General features: G+C 37.9%; 1 protein-coding gene across 1 annotated transcript in view; it reads left to right on the top strand.

The window, feature by feature from the left end:
- Nucleotides 1-20,674, top strand: part of LOC101471534 (neuronal acetylcholine receptor subunit alpha-7) — a 36,882-nt gene extending 16,208 nt beyond the window's left edge. Inside the window, exons 3-9 of the mRNA XM_004545510.3 lie at nucleotides 2,981-3,025; nucleotides 3,700-3,809; nucleotides 11,999-12,246; nucleotides 13,014-13,208; nucleotides 13,793-13,879; nucleotides 16,527-16,636; nucleotides 16,738-20,674. Coding sequence (XP_004545567.1) covers nucleotides 2,981-3,025; nucleotides 3,700-3,809; nucleotides 11,999-12,246; nucleotides 13,014-13,208; nucleotides 13,793-13,879; nucleotides 16,527-16,636; nucleotides 16,738-17,331 — 1,389 coding nt within the window. The 3' untranslated portion in view covers nucleotides 17,332-20,674. The remainder of the gene's footprint in view (nucleotides 1-2,980; nucleotides 3,026-3,699; nucleotides 3,810-11,998; nucleotides 12,247-13,013; nucleotides 13,209-13,792; nucleotides 13,880-16,526; nucleotides 16,637-16,737) is intronic.
- The last annotated feature ends 438 nt before the right edge of the window (nucleotides 20,675-21,112 follow it).

A 21,112-nucleotide genomic window follows, 5' to 3' on the forward strand; every position in this document is an offset into this window, starting at 1 on the left:
GTCACTGATTAGAGTGAGGCCCACTGTGGTGACCACTTGTTGCAAGGGAGGAGCCAAAAGTAGATTACATTTTATTTTTTTAATTTTTGCAGCTCCTTCTTGCAGCTCAATTGTAGTTTTTTACCGTGCCTCAAAAGCCCTGTGATTTTCTCTACCACAGTTTCCCATGTTGTCTGGAGTATATTTAAGAGATTGTTTAGAATCTCCTTTCCTGATTGTGAGTTTGAGTTTGTGTGAGATTGCTCATACAATTCTTGTTTATTAGCACACTGAATGGCTGTTACCAGCTGTAATGCATGCCATTTGGCCAAAAGGTGCCCTCCTAAACTTTGTGGTAAGACTGTTTTCCTTGTTAATGGTTGTGTTTAAACTCAACTTGTGGTTTGTCTTACCTTCGACCAAGTTGTTCTGGTGTGTAAATCTAACCAAACCCAAATCTTACTGTATAGTTTAATTTTAAACTAGAACTCTGCCCAATACACAGTGGAGTGACCACTGTTGATGTGTCTATATAAGAGTAATAAAAATGGTAAAAGTAATTCAGTGGTTGATAATATTCGATACAGGGGAGCTTAATACACTTTAAACAGTTGCAGTTTATGAACATGATATTTTATTCCTCTTTTCTCAGGCCTGTGACCCCAAAATCAGGTTTCTACTAACTTTAATGACCTTTTAAATAGTAAATGATCTTCTCAGAGTAGCAGCAGGTTGTCACATGAAGCCTCATTAACCATCAGAAAGAATCAAAAACGTAACAGACCCGACAGAGGCTGTGTGTACATTTATCAGTCAGTCTCATCCACAGAGAGGAGACAGTTTAGGGAAGTGTTAGCATGTTACATGCACTGGTTCTGAGATTTAACTGCCATGTGTCTGCTGTCATTTGTCAGAAATGACAGATGCAACAGTTTGTGTGTGAGAGCGTGCACTTTCAAAAGGACGTCTTCCTTTTGAAACTGGAAACAACTGGAAATAAAGCGTTTACAGTTGTTCTTGTTTAATCTATTTGATAATTAAGGAACCACATGTTTTTCTGATGATCTACAGTTTCTAACAGACTGAGGAAGACATTCAGACAGATTCAGAATTTTACACTAGTTTACTGTAGTAGGGCTGTAGTCTAAAACAAACAAACTTTCAGTCCTTCTAAAATCATCTTTCAGTCTGTTTTTCCACTAATTTTTGTTTTTCTTTATATGTGGTGATGCTTCTTAAATCACTGAAAAGCTTTTATGTAAAAACTGAGGACTCAGATACTTACAAGTCATTTATTTGTCAGATCAGATTGGCTCTCCTTCATAAAGGGTCTTCAGTTAAGAGTGTACAAAAGATGTGTTTGGAATTAAATTTTTTTAGACTGAATGTCAATTAACTTTTCTGCACCTCAATATGTTTCTTTTTTGACAAAGATTTTTGACTGTTCCAGACAACTTTCAGAAAAAGGCTAATCCTGTTTATTCCTCCTGTCTCTAACAGTCTGATTTCTACTATCCATGTTGTTACTGAGATACTTTGACACGTGTCACCATCTTCTGCTCTTAGTTCAGTGGTATCCTTCGTTAATAGATACTCAGATTTTGTTGAAAGTGTGTCTTTGAGCATGGCCCAGGCCCATTTATTCCATCATACACCTTCCAAACAAAGTCAGCAAACTGAAGTGCAGTTTTTGTCCGCTGAGCTGCTTCATATGGACATAATGTCTGTCCTGCTGCTTCAAAAGTTATCAGTTTCCTAAAAAGTAATTCCTGAGAGAGGCTGTTCCAGGGCATTTTTGTTGTATAAGTAGAAGCTGCTTAAAGCTCTTGGCAGTCTCTGATGCTTTTTCAATAATGAATCTGACCATCCTCTAGTTTTTTTTTTAACTTGAGTGACGTGGACTTCATCTGTAATCAACAACCAAGGGAGCAGTCTTGACAGCAGGGTTTTGACGATGGTCTTAAGGAACTTTGTGATTTCTCATCTTGGCTTCTGGACAAGTTCATGCCACCGAGACCTGCATTGCTCCTGTTCTCCAACATCTTAGCTGGTGCTTCAAACAGCAACTGGTGTATTGTGTTCACTGAAGCTTTGGTCTGATTTTTATATGACGTGAAAATGCAAATGAACACGTATTGATAGAAACACCAAGATATTACTAGGAAATGTATACAACACTATTACTGTAACATACAGTAGAAACCCCCAAAGCTTGATTTTTGCTGCAATAATAATAATGATAGACCATAAATTAAATAAATAAATATTGCCATTCTATACATTATGGCCCTGTTTACTGTGCTGCAAGAATTTTGTCTGACATCAAATAGATATGCAAATTCAGCTTTTCAGGATATTCCGTTTTATTTTGATTGTTTCATTAAATTGTTTATAGACAAAGTTATTTACCTTTTATTTGACAAATTCAAAAAGAGGACAAAAAGCTAAAAAGATGCAGGAATTCTGCTTGGATTTCATTTAATATATATCCCCTTTTCTTTAAAGTAAGGGAGCACAGGGAGCAGGAATAGTGATGCTTGCAGAAATGCTAATTTCCACCCTGCAGCTAGAATATGAGCAACATCATTTCCAGAAATGCTATATGTACACTTTAAAAACATTTCCGAAGTTCATTATTTTATAATGTTCGTCATTCTTTGATTTCAGCATGACATGCAGTATTTTACAAGAGCTAGCATGATATTTTACATTACATCACCCCTGTTTAACAGACAGTGTTATATAAAAAAGCTTGGAAAAGTTTTAAATAGTCCTTTGCCACCATGAAGCTCTTTAACTGAGCTACACTTTATTGCAAAAAATCACTTCTAGAAGGTTTCACATAGCGTGGTTGGTTCTTTGGAAATGCAAAACAGCTGCAATGACTTGCTGATCACAAAGGCATTTTCCAGTTTATTAAATATGAATTGCTTTGGTTCTTTGCTCTTATATAAAAGAAAATCTCACTCTCTTTTTGTCTTTCTTCTACTTCTGTTTTTAGGACGAGAAGAACCAAGTGCTGATAACGAATGCCTGGCTGCAGCTGGTGAGTTAAAGTCTGAGTGGGGCACATGACCATCAACTTAATGTGCTGTAATACTTGCTTAATTGTTGTCTCTGAAAATAACATAGTGCATGCTCTAAAAGTTGGAATAGTCTTACTCATTTCGGCAACTCTATTATCAGCATTATAGGTGTTTTTCAGTTACACCTAACAATTTGGCTTTTTTAACCTGCTCACCTATGAAAGCCTGCCTGGACCCAAGCACCAGATTCTCGGTCTATGGAAAAAACATTGGAGCAACCTGATGTTTAGGTTTCTAATGGTACACAACACATAGGTTGTTAACACAAAAGGCTCAAGCAGCCAGATTCAGTGTCTCTGTGTCATTGTCCTGTTGCCTTTCCCGCATATACTGTTTATATGACACAGTCGACACCCAAGTCCAAAGTCCAGGTGTATTTAAAGAAATAGAGCAGCTTTCAAAAAGCTAAGGGAAGAATTATCACTAGTTTACTGTCCCATGCTATTTCTATTTTAAGATACAGACTTTTAATGTAGCTTGTCTGCTCCATTTACATTTTTGCTATTCAATTTCTTACATTGTGACAGGTTACAGGTTTAGCAGTGCATGAGGGTAAATTATGCCATTTTATAAAAATGCCACATAATCTATAACTGAATGAATGAGTCTATAAATATGTATGTTTCTGTCTCAGTACTGGACAGACATCTACCTGACCTGGAATCCAGAAAACTATCCCGGTGTCCAAAACCTGCGATTTCCTTCAGACCAGGTCTGGACGCCTGACATCCTTCTTTACAACAGGTCAGTTCTGACTTTGTCCACTCATTGCAGCCTTACTTTAGAAGGTTATGACCTTGATCTTTCTTAAAAAAATGTTTTTCTACTTTTCTTGTGGAGCAGTTTAACACTGTCTGTCCTTTGCTACAAATAAACTCACCTCTCAGAGCCATCTTTCCTTGCACTATGTATTTTTGACAGGAGCGAATTAAACGTGTATATAATTCTTTAGATATGCCGCCATTTTTTAAATTAAATTCCACCTTTAATCTCCACAAAACCGTGCAGATTAGTTTGAGCCAAAGTGATAAATATTCAATCAAAATGCAGCACAAACACATTAATACAAAACAGGAGGAGACGGGTTATTTTAAAAACTCTGTGGCAGTCAAGTCACTGACGATGAACGAAAGCTGATAAAAAGCAGCTGATGTCATTAAAACTGATTTTCACTATATTAAAAAAATATTAAAATGTTAAAAAATAATAGTTTTTAATGAATTTAGGAGCCGCACAAGAGCTAAGGTCAAAATCATTGTTTTCATAAACGATGTTCAACAAGCTCATTGCATTTTTGATTCAGGTCAAGCTGATGATGGTGGCTTATCCGCTTCATGCTTCTGTGTAAGGCTTTCTCAGTCCAATTAGAGATGTAGGCCAGTTGTTTTCCTCCAAAACAACTAATTGCAATGCTTGAGTGAGAGATGGATGTTCAGTTTGAGACTAAAAGGAAAGGAGAAGATGAAGGGATGGATAAATTTAGTACCTCCAGCACACACATCACATGGAACATTAGGACAAAACAAAGGTCTAGGAGTATTAACCCAAATTTTAAAAGCTTAGCTTTTAGACCTGCCAGGATTACCCAACCTAATCTCTTGACTCTCACCCCTCTCTTTCCCCATGTCTGCCTTTTACCCTCCCCTACCCCTTCACCGCCGGCCCGTCTCACCATCCCTCTTTTCATTTCATTTCATTTGTGTCTCCCTCCACATCTCTTTCATAACTCACTGTCTTACTATAATTCATTCCATTCAATCAACTCTTTCTCTCCATATTTTATCGTTCCCATCTTTCATCGAGTGCTCTTTATAAATCACTCCATCTGCTCTGTCAAAGTGTCAGCATGTTTCCTCGCCCTCCTCTCTCTGCCCGCTTGTCTTGTTTCTGAACTGGCTACACACTCCCCTAAAACTTAGGTGCTACAAATGTTATTTACCAAACACTTTGTTTTGGTGTTTTGTCTCCATATTTTTTTGTTTGACTTTTTTTGTCAAATCTAATCAAATCATAGTGAAACGTATCAGTCTGTGCAAAACAAAGGTTCTGTCCTCTTTGTTTCATGTTAAGGGTTTTCTATAAATTTGCATACTTTGTCAAAGTAAATTCTCCCTGTTGTATTTTACAAAATATATTCATAGTAACATATGTCCATTACAGCACTACTGCTAATATATTATGGCCTGAATATTTCTTTTACAGTTTTTTCAGAGCAATGGCTGAAAAAAACCCCAAAACAGACTCTAATGAGAAATCAAAATATCTGTTGAACTCGCTAAAAATGAACAGCAACATGAAGCTAAATATGAAGATCCAGTCCACAGTTGAGCATGAGGGTTTATGCACCTCATGAGGAAATATCTAAATTTACAGTTTTCAGAAATATTAATAATATAGCTACTATTACAGTTATTATTGGTAGGGTTGCTATAGTTACACTGCATGACACTGAGCTTTTACACAAATGCACAACAAACATCTGTACAAAAATTCCCACGACCTCTTCTCTTAGGGGTGCCACTTGGGCTGATGTATGCAGTCTTGGTAAATATAATAATTACATACTAAATAGTACTTATTCCATAACACTTTAACTCATAACCTAAAGTAACACTGTGAGGGACCAAGCAGCCAAGGCATAGAGGACACGGGAAAAATGTCTTCAAAATGGGTTCTCTTTATTTTAACCCTCAAAAAAAGTTCAAAAAGACAAAATTCAAAAATATAATTAGTGGGCTCATAAAAGAGGTCAACTAAATATAACTCTACAAAAAGTAATTTCCAGAAACTTATATAAACAAAGTGGACACAACTTAACTCACAAACTGACCTATAATCACAAAGTTTGACCAAACCATTTACACACAACAGGGGGGAAACAAAAACAAACACCAACACTAACTAAGCACAGAATAACTTTAAGTAAAGCTAAAACACCCCTGTTTCTGATAGCACGTGCTTGGTCCTGCTGAGCAGGCATTTTGTTCTCAGCCATACCTTTTGCCCAGACAGCAGACAGCCAACGCTCCAAACCAGGTAACTCAAAGAAAGAGAAACATAATTAATATAACAGAAAATATTTTTAGAAAAACCATACAATGCTATTATGCGTGTGCCTCATAATATCAGTGTTAGGTTTAAGTAAAATGATTAAAGAATCATATTAGTGAATAAGCAACTGCAAACCAAACTAATAAAGTGAATGAATGGACTAGTTTTACCTATGTGTGGCTGATGCCATCACAAACATATTCAACATATATATACATAACATATATACATGTAAGGCAGCACGGTGGCACGGTGGTTAGCACTGTTGCCGCACAGCAAGAAGGTCCTGAGTTCAATTCCACCATCAGGCCGGGGTCTTTCTGTGTGGAGTTTGCATGTTCTCCCCGTGTTTGCGTGGGTTCTCTCCGGGTACTCCGGCTTCCTCCCACCGTCCAAAGACATGCAGCTTGTAGGGTTAGGTTAATTGAATAATCCAAATTGCCACTAGGTGTGAATGTGAGTGCGAATGGTTGTCTGTCCCTGTGTGTTAGCCCTGCGACAGACTGGCGACCTGTCCAGGGTGTGCCCCGCCTCTCGCCCTATGACAGCTGGGATAGGCTCCAGCGCCCCCCGCGACCCTGAAAAGGATAAGTGGAAGCGAATGGATGGATATATACATGTATACAATGAATCTGCAAATATATATATAACAAAAAAACTGCTATGAGGCATATTAAATAACAGTTTGTCATTTTTACCCAGAGATCTCGTCATCCGGTTTGGGCTAATTTATCTGTGATTTATAACTTTATATAACTCTAAGAACAAAATGTATTGCACTTAATCACTCTCATTTTTATGTCAACACTGTGAAAGATGCACTTTGTGTTTTCTTTAAATGAATAATTCCATGTTACCACTGTTGGATGCTTGGTGTAGGTGTCCTCCCTACAAGTTGTAAGCTGAAGAATGAAAATAGGAAGTACTTACTAGACAAAAGCTTACCATAAATTTTTTTATTCATTTCAATTGTATTAATATTACCATAATGATGTTTAGAGGTGCTGAGATCCGATTCTGTCTAAATATGGAATGGACTGAATGGAAAGACAAAAAATGAGATAAGCCAGCTCATTTCTTTCCCAGTGTGAAATCTCATATTTCTCCGATATTGCTTTTGTTATTGTCAGCCTGTTTTGTTCACACTGCTTCACAATTATATTTTACGCATGGGTAATCTATACAGTGAGCCATGGATTTATCATCCAGAAGATATCTGTGCATTCCTGCCTGGGGAAAATAGTTTTTTATCCTCCATCTTTGCAATAGTTTCAGTCTTTAATTAGCACATTTCATCTTCCAGTTCAATAATTACAGTGGGTCTAATGACTTGCTTTTCGTCAACTGGCCTCATGAAAACACAAACCAAACTTTAATTAACGGATGAGACCGTTAAGATATTTCTCTTCTACTGAGACTTCTACTTTACTTCTACTATGGCTTCTCTGAAAAAAACCAAAACTTTTCTGTTAATTCACAAAATACTAAGTTTTAAAAAGACACTTTATTTTCTGTTTCATGCTTTGTCTTTTACTTGTTTCGTTTTAGTACGCCAGGTTTTGGATGAAGCCTTTATAAATGCTGAAACACTGAGAATGATTCAGACCTTTGATGGTGCAGATAAAATAATAGTCGTTATAGTTATACCATTGTGACATTTTTCAAAGCCACCCAGTGGCAGGGCTGTTCTGGTTGCTGAGCATATGTTTGACATCTCTGATATAAAGTAAATAGAACTATAACGGGCCGAATATTTGAGCTGTTAACTTTTCTCTCATTAGAGGAAACAGAAAGCTGCAACGATGAACATAACAGACGTCAAATTCAGGTAGGACAAAGACTGAATTGCAGTTATGGCAGAAAACGTAAACATACAGAACACAACATTGTGACAGGCCATATGAATTAATAGAGAAGTAATCAAATAAATGGATGTGAACTTTTTTTTCCTGGACGGATAGCTGAGTTGAATGAATAGACAGATGGCTGGATTTAATGATGTTTCTCTGATCCATTAAAATTAATGAAGTTTTGAATGAAAGAAAAGAGTCAATGTCTTTACTGCCCAGGAGCATGTTTTCAAAATTCACGATGGTTTATAATAAGGTTTATAAGAAACCTAAAAAAACCCAATTCTGTCATCTATTATTTTTTCACAAATCGCTGAAGTGGTGACAGGATAAGTAACAATAAGGTGCGGCGTTATTAGTATATGTATTCATGCCTATGAGGCTGTGCAAGTTCCTAAAATGCTTATGATGACAACATGTTTAAACTTACATTACAGACAACATATTATATGCAAAACCAAAGAAATTATCAGATACCACTGTGTAACATTACAAGTCTTCTTCCGTCCTGTTTGCTTCTGTATTTTATGATTTGAAGCTGAATTAAGTTTATAAGTAATCCATTTAACGTCACTTTGCACTCTGCTTCTATTCTGTCCATTTGCTAACCACGAAGCCTCGAGGCTGTCAAACAGAAAGCCTCAAGTCATGATGCCCTGAGGCTGCTTAATAGAGGGCTGTATCTCTGGAATATGACATAATGGACATGGACAGATTGGTCTGTACTTCATGCAGTCATTCTGAGTCTGAGGCACTGACCTTGTGTAATTCTCAACTATGCTTGACTAAAAGCTTCAGAAAAGCTTTGGGGAAGGTGTTAGCTGTTTCCTCTGGAGAAATACACATTCTGTATCTCTATTTTATTCTTATCTTTCTCAGATTTCTTTTTTAAAAAAAGCTTCAGACTAATCATTTAAGATACATAAGATTATATTTGACATAATTTTATATAAACATGTTTACCGTTTGTACATTTCTTGTGCTGCATTTAGAATTTGTTCACTCTGTATGGCCTTTTTTCTGCCTCACATCCAAAAGACTTCCTTCTTTTTATTATTGAGAGTCAGGTGTTGAGTTAGTGAGAATAAAGCCGGGTGAGTCATGTCCCATGGTGCAGAGACCTGTCACTGCCACCATTGTCACTGTCGGTCAGTCTCCGTTTCCCCCTTGCTGCACTCTGACATATCCACAGCGCCCTTTTGCCAGCCTGTATGTGTGTATGTGAGCGTGACAGCTTCTCCTTCTCCCAGGGATATCACGTGTCCAACTGTATGCTGTTTTAATAATTCTAATCTTTACATGGCAAAATGTTGGTTACTCCATTATTAAGGGTTTCAGAAACTTCAAATATGCTCACAAATGTTTAACTGTAAGGTCTGGTAGATCTTTGATGTTACTTGTGCATCGTGGAAGAGCCATGTAATGATGCTTTAAATTAATAATTCCATGTGACCACTGATGAAAGCACTGTGGAGGTATAAGATAAAGAAATGCAACAAAAACTATAATCAAGCTGAAGGGGTAGGCAAGTGTCTTAAGTAAAAATTGAAAAATTGCGATTAGACAAGTGTGTACCTTCTGGCATCTACTCACACACACACACTTCAGGACATCGTCTACTGTGATGTGTGTAAGCGCTGATCGCAAGAAAGCTTGCACATCCAGATAAAGTAAGGCCAAAGCTTGAATAATTCATTGCGTGTCTCCACCTTGGCCAACCCCACACATCCCTTCCTGAGTACCTGCAGGATCCACAGCTAATAGCGACGCACACAGCAGAGACATAAAATATAACACTTGACCCTCCAGAGAAAAGGTCAATCACTCAATCTGAGAAGAAGCAGGTACAAAGAAAAAGGAGCCATCTACAAACTTTGGTTAAAATGCAGGCCACGTTTTTTTGTCAAGTCTCAATACTGCTGTGGGGTATTTCAGACACGCTGATGTTATCACTCTCATTGGGGATTGAAGTGTGTGTGTGTGTGTGTGTGTGTGCCTATTGCTTTATTTTTTGTTTGCATTTTACTGCATTGTGTGTGCCTGTATACTGTGCATTTATGTACAGATCTATATGTGGCTTTTTAAGCTGTTTGGAGTGTGAACTAAAACAATATAGCTCACAACAATTAATACACAATGTGTCTAATAGTTTGCACATGTGTATTTTCATGTAATAAATACACTTATTAATCAAAATGTGTTATTATTTAAAAACTACAGTACAATAAAGCATTTGCTCCTTTGCCAGTCATATTGTCCACAGCATCAGTGGTCTGTTCCTTTTTTCTGCAGTGTTTTTTGCAGGGCTATTGCTGTATACTTTTTACCAGCACTGTCTGCTCCTTCAGGTTCAGTCCTCTGATCAAAACTTCTGTTTTGTATTCACACTCTTGCAGACCTTTCTTTCAGGAAGCTGAAATTTGAAGCAATATGAGAAACTCTCACTCTCTCACTCTTTTTGTTGCAGACTTTTGTGTGTTTTTGTATTGTCTTGTTAATTTTGTTGTTTTGGTAGCTCATAAAAGAAGATTTCTTCCCCTTTATTTGATAGAGCAGCAAGAGTGAACAGGGAAAGACATGGAGCAAACTCAAACACTGTCTGCTGCATGGTCACCTGCTCAACCTTAATTGATATATTTTACTGAATTTTTTGTATTCACTGGTCTAAGCTGACTCAATTTTTCACTTCTATCCAAATGCCGTATTGAAGAAGGATCTAAATTGCTTTCTTCCAGCCAGCTGCTACACTCAGAATTTAGTTTGCTTTATGACTTTTGCCATATACTGTTAATTCTCTAAAAGTTCAGGTTTTGCCTCTGGCACTTTATTAAGGACTTCCCATTCTAACCAACACCAGAGGAGCTTTTCTTTAATATTTAATTAGAGTTCAAGTGGAGTACCAGAGCTGTAGTACAATCAAGGTTATGCACATGCATTTTCTTTACTGTAAGCATCTATCTCTAAGTGCTAGCACTCTTCGACTTGCAGATGTAACGTCAAATTATTTATTTGTTTTTGGTACATTACAGCGAATATTGTCAGTGAAACAGATCCAATAATTTTTATGTGTTTCATATTTTGCTCAAACTGGCGTTTAATCATTGCAACAGTTAGTGAGTTACAAAAAACACAAAAAGGATCACCTACTCTGTTTTGGTTTTGCAATTACATATTTAGCGTTTAACAGTTTTCATCAAGGTGTATAGTTGCAGGCAGGTTGAGGGCTCAGTAGATATATCACTCAACAACTCCCTGCTGCCACTGCAGTCACTCCAGACTATACATGAAATACGTCATCTCCCCATTTTGAAGCTTCAGTGTTAGCATCTTGGCTGCTATCATGCTATAATGGGGCATGATAATTGCATTAAAATGCTCCGACCAAACGTAGGTGGTAGCTCTTGGCTACATCACCCCCTATCTGTGCATGCACCTGTCCCTTAAAGCAGCCTTGCCTCAACTTAAAGCGTTGATAAATTGTAACGGGTTAGTTTTACATAAGCTATGTACCCTTGTAAAATTATTAGCTATAAAGATCAGTTGCTAAGCATGATCGTTTCTGTGCTAAAGATTGTTATTTTATTATCTAGTCCATACAGATTGACTCATGACCTAGTCTCAAAAAGTCACTAAAAGAAATGCAGTTTTTGGCACTTGGCTTCAGTTTTCAGACTGAAAATGCTGGCACAAAATGCAAACAATATTAACTGTATCAGGTGTCAGCCCCATGGTAGACTGGTGCCCTCTCTCAGGTGTAAACCCTTCTTTTGAACAGAGACAGGCATTGTGCAATTTGCTATTTCTGAGAGCACAGCAAAGCTTCAGGGCGACTGTGAAGAGTAGGAACTGCTACAAGAATAAAAACACACAAATAAAGGCACATTGGCACCACGTTTGCTGCAAATAAACATATGTGACAGAAATACCTTCTTGTTACTTTTTCCATCAGCGCTTGCATTCCCCAACAAGATAATTTTATCATGTGGCAATGAATGAATGCTTTAAAAGTACTGTCCTCTGCTTTCTTCCCAGTGCGGATGAAAGGTTTGATGCCACGTTTCACACCAACGTGCTGGTGAATGCGTCGGGTAACTGCCAGTATATTCCCCCTGGCATCTTGAAGAGCACCTGTTACATCGACGTGCGTTGGTTTCCCTTCGATGTGCAGAAGTGCGATTTGAAGTTTGGCTCATGGACACACAACGGCTGGCTTCTGGACCTCCAGATGCTCGATGTGGACACATCCACTTATATACCAAATGGAGAGTGGGATCTTGTGGGTAAGAGGGCTTCTTTAATCAGAACATTGCAGAACTTTGCAATAAGAAAGGCTGCTTAATTCAATCTGTCACCAGAGAGTGAGGTGTTACATCAGGTTTTCTTAAATCAATATTTCGAATCTCTTTTATGTAAATAAAAAGCTAAAATACTCAGACATAAGCAGATGTTATACATTATATACATGTACACTGCCTGTTAATAGACTGACATGAGGCCAAAAAAATGAGCTATAATGAATAGACTGGAAATGGAAGAAGTTTTGGAAGACCTCTCGAGGTTTTCAAGCTGGGACAGAGTAGAAGGAAATCCCAGTTCCAGGGCTCTGGGGTTTAGGTTAGTTTGAAATGGGTGTGAGACAGAACCAGATGGCATGCAAGAGAAACAGTTTGACACTTTGACATGAGTGTAGCCAAGCCATATGTGAGTGGAGCTAATCACTTCCCTAGAGCTGAACCTTAAGGTGAGAAAATTCTGAAATTCAGGAAAACCATGGCCTACCTACTTTCTACTTTTTTATTTTGCCAAACATTTAAATACAGAGTGAAAATAATGAGGTTGAAATACAATTTTATTTGAGAAGGGACTGTATAAAATATTAACATAAATGCTGGCATTCAATGCATTGTACCAGAGTTAGCTTAAGCTAATTTGCAATCCCATTGGCAGGTCGCATGGTCACATGGTGTTTGGGTTTACATGGTAACAAACATTTAAATGAAGTTTGCTCTTTAGTCCACAGAAACAGATCTGCATTTGTGTCCTTCAGGTGTGCCGGCCAAGCGTAATGAGTTGTACTATGAGTGCTGTAAGGAGCCCTACCCTGATGTGACGTTTACAGTCACCATGCGCCGCAGGACTTTGTATTATGGACTAAATCTGCTCATCCCCTGTGTGCTGATCTCTGGCTTGGCCCTGCTGGTCTTCCTTTTACCTGCAGACTCAGGAGAAAAGATTTCTCTGGGTGAGAGGGGCATGCTGAACACACGTTAACTTACTGCAGATATGTATTGGTGCATATGTGAATAAGTAACAAAAAAGAAGAATTGATATAGAATATTGGTCGAGTAAAATAAAACAAACAACAAAGGGGGTGTATTGTTTAGACATTCTTTAAGTTTTTAAATAAAGGAGAGTGTTCAAACTAATAAGAATGCAAACACCCTGCACAGTACATCAAAACTTCAAGGTGCCCTCACATGCATTACAAGCATATTTGTCCACAATGAATGTTGTAATGAATTCATGCATTTAAAGACACTTAAAAAAAAAATCACTGAATGCATTCTGTCCGTGCAGAGCATTGATGAATAGCTACCTGTCTGTGAGCAATCAGCAGCTACAAAGTAGGGGAGTTTTGAAGCTGTAACCTACCTTGAACATGTCAGAGAGGGCACCATCTGACAAATGGTTGTAGTCACGAGAACATAACTGATTACATACACAAGTAATTACAAGAATAATTTCATACACCAGTGACCCTGATTGCATCATTATGTATATGCTCATGTTCTCTCTCACTGTGTCTCTCTTGGTTTCTGTCTCAAGGCATCACTGTGCTGCTTTCGCTAACTGTCTTCATGCTTCTGGTAGCTGAAATCATGCCTGCAACGTCAGACTCTGTCCCCCTCATTGGTGGGTTATATTTCTGTGTCTGTGTGAGTACATGTAACATGTTTAAGCGTGCGTGAATGTTGAATCAGGGGGAGCAAATGAGATTGGTATGCCTTAGAAGATAAAGCATACCAATGATTTTGTTTAGCTTTACCTGATACTTATACTAAACGGTACTGAGACCAAAACCTAAACTATGACTGTGGTGGAAAATAACAAGCAAAGACCATGACTAATAATACATAACAGACAAAAAATCATAACTAAGACTGAGGTCAAATAAACAGAACCAGGCTAGAACTAGGGCAGAATAAACAGACGACCCGACAATGGCATGAAGAAAACAAAAGGCTTAAATACAGACATGAGGTGAATCAGGGGAAGTGGAAACATATGGGGAAACAGCTGACAGCCATAAACCTAATGACAGGACCAGGAGAGAAAAGCTAAATACAATTAACAGAGAACACATGACATTGTCAGAATAAAACAGGAAATACTAAAACTAAACATGACAACACAACTCAACAGACCCAACACGTGATGAATAAATACCAAACCCCAAAACATAGAAAACCCAGGAACAATAACCAATAACTGCCTAAACTAAAGGCAAAATAGGAAATAACACAAAAACTAATAACATATCAAAAAATACAAAGAAAACTCAGAGTGCTGGGTCAGAGACCCAGCCTGTGACAACTTACTGATTATACCTCTTTGTCAAAACTTTATTATGGCTTCTGAAAAATGAGTGACAGCAGCAATAACAGGATAACTTATATTCACCTGCCACTTTATTAGTTACAACTTGTTGGTACTACTTCCGATTCATCTCAAAGGCGCTCTATTGGATTGAGATCTGGTGGCTGTGGAGTACATTGTCATGTTAAAGAAACCAGTTTCAGATTATTTCAGCTTTGTGTGCTGGAAGCAGGCAGAAGATGAGAACATTTTGTTCATAAAAGGAATGGACTCTATGTTCACTTGGTACTAAAGAGCCCACAGTGTGCCACCACCATCACCACCACCTAGAACAGGGTGGATCCATACTTTCATGGCAGTTATGCAAAATTCTTGCCCTGCTGTCCAAATATATATATATATATATATATATATATATATATATATATATATATATATATATATATATATATATATATATATATATATATATAAGTAAATAAAAAAAATATATATATATATGTACCTCGTCAATCTGGAATCGTCATGGAAGGACAGGCCCCTGCACGGTATGTACCACCGGCAGATAGAGGAGGTGGCTGATATCCAGAAATCCTACCAGTGGCTGGACAAAGCTGGACTGAAAGACAGCACAGAGGCACTAATCATGGCAGCACAAGAACAAGCTCTGAGCACAAGAGCACAAGATCCATAGAGGCTGGGGTCTATCACACCAGGCAAGACCCCAGGTGCAGGCTGTGTAAAGATGCCCCAGAGACAATCCAGCACATAACAGCAGGGTGCAAGATGCTAGCAGGCAAGGCATACATGGAACGCCATAACCAAGTGGCCGGCATAGTGTACAGGAACATCTGTGCCGAGTATAACCTGGAAGTCCCGAGGTCAAAGTGGGAGATGCCCCCAAGGGTGGTGGAGAATGACCGAGCTAAGATCCTGTGGGACTTCCAGATACAGACGGACAAAATGGTGGTGGCTTAGATAAATAAATAAATAAATAAATAAATAAATAAATTTAAAAAAAAAAAAAAATATATATATATATATATATATATATATATATATATATATATATATATATATATATATATATATATATATATATATACTGTACTGTAGCTGTCAGGGCATGAGTCTTTTATTACTCGCCAGCCGTTAATCACAACATAGGTGTGCTAATTTCTTGTTTGGCTTAGTTCATTTTAATTGTGTTTTGATTAATTCGCAATTTAGTTTGTTCTGTCTCAAAAAACAATGTGGTTTGGGTCCACTTACCGTATTTCTGGAATTATTGTACATCTTGTGTTTTTCTATTGATTCTACCTCCGTATAGATATACACTTTCTAATAGCAGCCTAATTTCGTGCTCCACTTCTACTATAACCTTCTTTTCTGTCCTTTTCTTTTCTTTTCTTTTCTTTTTCTTTTCTTTTCTTTTCTTTTCTTTTCCTTTCTTTTCTTTTCTTTTCTTTTCTTTAAGGCCCTAACCTCTTCTCTTTTATCTTTAAAAAAAAAAAAATCCTAACAAATAATAATGAAACTCCACCTACACACTTATCCTACCCCCTCCTCTACTGCTTCCTGATAAGAGTCTCTCTCTCTCTCGCCTCTGTTTTTGGGTTTATTTACCTTTGTTCTCTGTTTTGTTGCACTGTTTTGCACTGCTTTTATTCACCCAGCTTCAGTTCAAATGTGCATCTCTTCCCTTTAGCAAAATAGTGTGTTGTAGATTGAGGAGAATTGCTTTCCTTTCATGATAGAGTGTGAAATCAGCCTAGTTTATTCAGTCTTGTCTGTTTCTAAATGCTAGTAATTATGAGCATCTAATAATAAAATGAGGAGTAAGTGGGAAAAAAACATGCCACAAGTAATAAAATGATTGATCTCATACATAACTCTGGGGAAAAAACAATTAAGCCTTGTTGATTTTCTTTTGTGTGTGTGTGTGTTTGTGTGTACTAAACAGCTCAGTACTTTGCCAGCACCATGATGATTGTGGGAATGTCTGTGGTGGTTACAGTTATAGTCTTACAATTTCACCACCATGACCCTCACGGCGGGAAGATGCCTAAGTGGGTGAGTGACTGAAGCTTATATTAAAAGATAATCATCATGTTTGTGTTTGAATGAATATGTTAACGGTGCCTATGTGTTGATTTTCCCCTTTCTTCTTTCAGATCCGTGTGGTTCTGTTAAATTGGTGTGCCTGGTTTCTCCGTATGAAACAACCTGGCGATGAGCGCAAGCGGCCGGGTTACAAATATCGTCACACCTCCCACCACCACTCCAGCACCAGCTCCATAGAGATGGGAACAGTACCAAGCCTTACTGTGCCGATGTCACAGACGTCCTGCCCACCCTCAGGCACCTCCAATGGTTCCATGAGTCTCTACTTTGGCAGTTACCATCCTATAGAAAGCCCACACTGTCCACCTTCTAGTGACTCTGGGGTAACGCTTGGGGGACGTGCCCACAGCTCCCCCAGTGATGAGGCAGAGCCACATGTCAGCAGTGGTGTTGTAGGCCTGGGGATGGGAGTGGGCCTCCCCCCACCAGAGATCCAGCGTATTTTGGAGGAGGTGTCGTACATAGCTCAGAGGTTCCGGGACCAGGATGAGGCTGAGGCGATCTGCAGTGAGTGGAAGTTTGCAGCCGCAGTAGTGGACCGGCTGTGTCTAGTGGCGTTTTCTCTCTTCTCAATCATTTGTACCTTCACAATCCTGTTGTCTGCACCCAACTTCATAGAGGCTGTTTCTAAAGACTTCACATAACTGGTTACAACAGGAGAGAAGGAATGAAGAAGGTGTAACAGGGAGAGAGAGAGTGTAAGAGTGAGGACAGTGGAGAGGGCATAAATGTACGTGGTCCCAAACCAACCAAATCTACTGAATAGGAGGCGAGCTTCAAAATGTGGTGCAAATAAATGCAAAAGCACCTGCATCATGCTACATCATAAAGGTCAGGAAAAATTCTTTTTATTCTTTCTGTCTTGATATAAGAAATAGATTGATAGATTTTCTTTAAAAGGAAAAAAATATAACCAAATAAACAAACAAAAATACTCAGAACACAGAAAAGCAGTGAGAAAGCAGAGGACAGCATTGCATACGTTTTTTTTTTTTACATTAAGTAAGTGGAAGACAACTGTCTTTACCCTGAAACTAGTGTAAACATCATTTCTGTCCATTAAAATCACCTCTCCAATGATACAAACTCCACCACAGTCCTCTTTGTTAAATATTATTCTCCTGTCCACTTGCACCACCTCAGTCTGAGTTCATACACCCGTTGTTTACCTTTTAAGCTAATAAGGAAGTCACACATTACTTCTGATAATGTAAATCCTTGTAAAAATGTTTAGTGTAGTTACTGAAATGAGATGTTTCACTGTGAATCTTAATGTTTTCTTGTCCGCGTAGATCAACAGAGCACTGAACAAAACTTTATTGCTTTATTGTTCTTTATTCATCAGTTTAGGAACTTCTCACTTTGTCTTGCCTCTTCATTTCGAACTATAGAATCTGTAACATAATAAGAGCTGTTTGGGACAGTGAAAAATAATGTTTATGAAATATCCAGTGTATTGAATTGACAGCACTGTGTTGACTGGTATTTATGGTTGTTGACCAGTAAAAACAAGATGAACTGGTGTCTTTTCTTTTTCGAGTACTGTAAAATATCACATGTTGACCTGTACAGTAAATCATATAACCAAGTGCTCTGATGTGACATGCGCTTAATATTCATTTAACTGTTGAAAACAGGTCACGTAGTTGCACCAGTTTAAAAAACAAGCAATCACTTGAAAGCTGTTAAAGAGTTTGCACTTGTTGGAAATCATACGTGGTTTCTAAGGATGAAGAACAAAGTGACTTTTGAATCCTTGACACTGCTGACACTTGCTAGAGGCTCAATCGCAAACAGAAAATGTCATAACCTCATTTGCCACCATATCACCAAAGAATATAGTGTTGATTCAGGCTAGGATCCCAGTATGAGTTTTCCTGAAGGAGCTGAGGAACTGAAAGTGACTGAAAGCTGTAAATGTTTACTTCCACCTCCACCTCCCACCCATGGAACAGTTGCCACCATTCTCTGGTAGTTACAGTCTTTATCTCTTTCATTCTGCCTAAATGTGAGTGTTTTGCTCTCTGTGTTAATAAAAGACTATTTATTCTCCGTATAACAGGCTCTGCATAAATCTGTGGGGATATAATGTGGAAGGAGGCAAACGTGTGGCTTTGTTGCTATGTGAGACAGTCACTATAGAGTCTACACATAAAACACAATCACATCTAATCCTTATTGGTCTATTGTTGTGAATATTGCATTTATTGAATACTTTTAATCACAGAATGATCCCAAACAACAAATAATAGTTGAGAATTGCTGTAAAACACATCAAACAGTCCAAGGATCTTACTGGAGTAGACAAATACAGTGTAACATTTTATTCAAGATCTGTATATTCTTCGCTCTTTTCAGTAAAGCTTTGGTTTTCTTAGATAGTGGCATAAAATTGTCTTTGGTCCCAGATAAGGAAGGGGAATGAAAAATTGAATGCGGGAGGAAATTAAATATAAATCTGAGCTAAAACCATGACCAAGAATTTGGGGCATGTTTTCCTTCTGTGATTTAGGAAACATGCTCTGATTTCTTTCTTCCTCTTTTCCTTTTTTTCTTTTGTGAGACCAACAAAGACATTCTCTAAAGTCCCAACTGTTTGATGTTTTTTGTGGATAAACTCCAACTGATAGGACTGAGCCAAGACTTCAAGAAGAATGACTCGTGCATTTAAGTCTTGAAGCGATTTTACTGTTGTATGTACGCAGACAGGAGTAGTGTTAAAACCAGTTTACAAGTGCACATTTCCTTCTACAACCACAATTTTCCTGAACTCAAGCACAAACTCATTTTGTTAACAGTAAAACTACAAGTATTATCATTTGAAATGATTCGATTCACATGGCAACATTAATTAAAAATAAAACCTTTGTTCAGGTAAATCTTTTGAAGCTTAGAAATTAGGGTGGGCTTTATTTTGCAGGGGTGGACGTGACAAAATAAACCTTTTGGTTGAAGGGTTAGACTGAAAAAAAAGTATCATACTGTACAGTTATGTGCCTCTGACTATGAAGAAAATCTATACTGATGTAGTTGGTACGTATAGATGATGCCACAGACTGACATGTATACTTTCTATTTATTTTTTTTATAAAAATTAAGAACTCTATAGATTCCTCCTTCTGTTGTATTATATAACTGTGATCAATCTCACCCTCATGCTTGTCTTTTATTATTAATAAATTCAGGGTTATAGATTTGATCAAAATCACACCAAACAGTCAAAGTAACAAAAGTTAATCTCAACTTACAGTTGGGGGAAATAATAGTAGGAAACCCTGCAGAATTTGTTAGTTTGCTGTTATCTTTCTCTCCTTTAAAATTATACACAGTTCATTTCTTTGTAAGTAGACAAACTTACAAATTCAGCAGGGGATATAATAACTATTTGCCCCACTGTAGGTCAGAAGGTGGCTCAGTAGTAATCTATGGCCCCCATTTACCTGTATGCACTCTCGATAATACCTGGACATGTTCCTGTTGAGATGGTGGATGGTGTCCTGGGGATCTCCTCCTAGATCCAGATCTGAATTAGCTCCTGGACATTCCTTGGCACTATTTTGTGACTGAAATGAACCAATACACAACACTCCAGAGGTTCTCAGATGAAGGCAACGATTGGCATGAGGGCCAGTGCCTTTGTTATCCAATAACTGCCGACACAATCTGGCACATGAGGCCTCACATGGGCTCATAGAACCAACTTAAGTTCTGCCTGTGCAGTCTGAATAGGCTGCAGATATGGTTTCATGCTACCCACAGTGACAAGGACACTGACAAAAAGCAAAACTAGAGGAAAATCAGTCAGGAGAAATAACAGACTAGAGCACTAGTCTGTGGTTACCACTTGCAAAACCATTCCTTTTTGGGGAGATCAGTTGTTTTTGTCTTGACACTGCGCCTGTTGTGACTTTAATTTACATGAAAGCGTGAAATAGATTCACACTGGTTTATGCTTCCTGACTGGACAGCGGGATGTCTCTGAAATGTAACTGTTTTGGGGTTGTGCAGTGATGATTAAACATTTCCTCAATTTTTGCAGTGTATTTCATTGTGTGCTTTTCACTGAGACAATAAGAAATGGTTTCTAATAATATATTTTGGCTTGTAACTAATGTCACCAAGCTAAAGCTCATAGGTATGGTAAAATTATAATATAACCACATTTCTCACCAGGCACATAAAGTTATTTTTCATAAGACTGTTTTGAGCGGGGTTACCCGTCGAGTGAATTCTCTGGAAATTAAATACTGTATGATTAAAACTGTGAAAACCAAGACATAAAAAAATTATTTTGGACTAAATATATTTTAATAACAACAATAACAAAATGCTAAGTAAAAATATGAGGGGGTACTGCAAGAATTACTGCAGATGCCTTCTCTCATGGAAAAACTTCCTTCTTTCTGACCATAAGAAGGTCTATTA

This window comes from Maylandia zebra, linkage group LG2 (assembly GCF_041146795.1).
Source record: "Maylandia zebra isolate NMK-2024a linkage group LG2, Mzebra_GT3a, whole genome shotgun sequence".
Classification (NCBI taxonomy): Eukaryota; Metazoa; Chordata; class Actinopteri; order Cichliformes; family Cichlidae; genus Maylandia; species Maylandia zebra.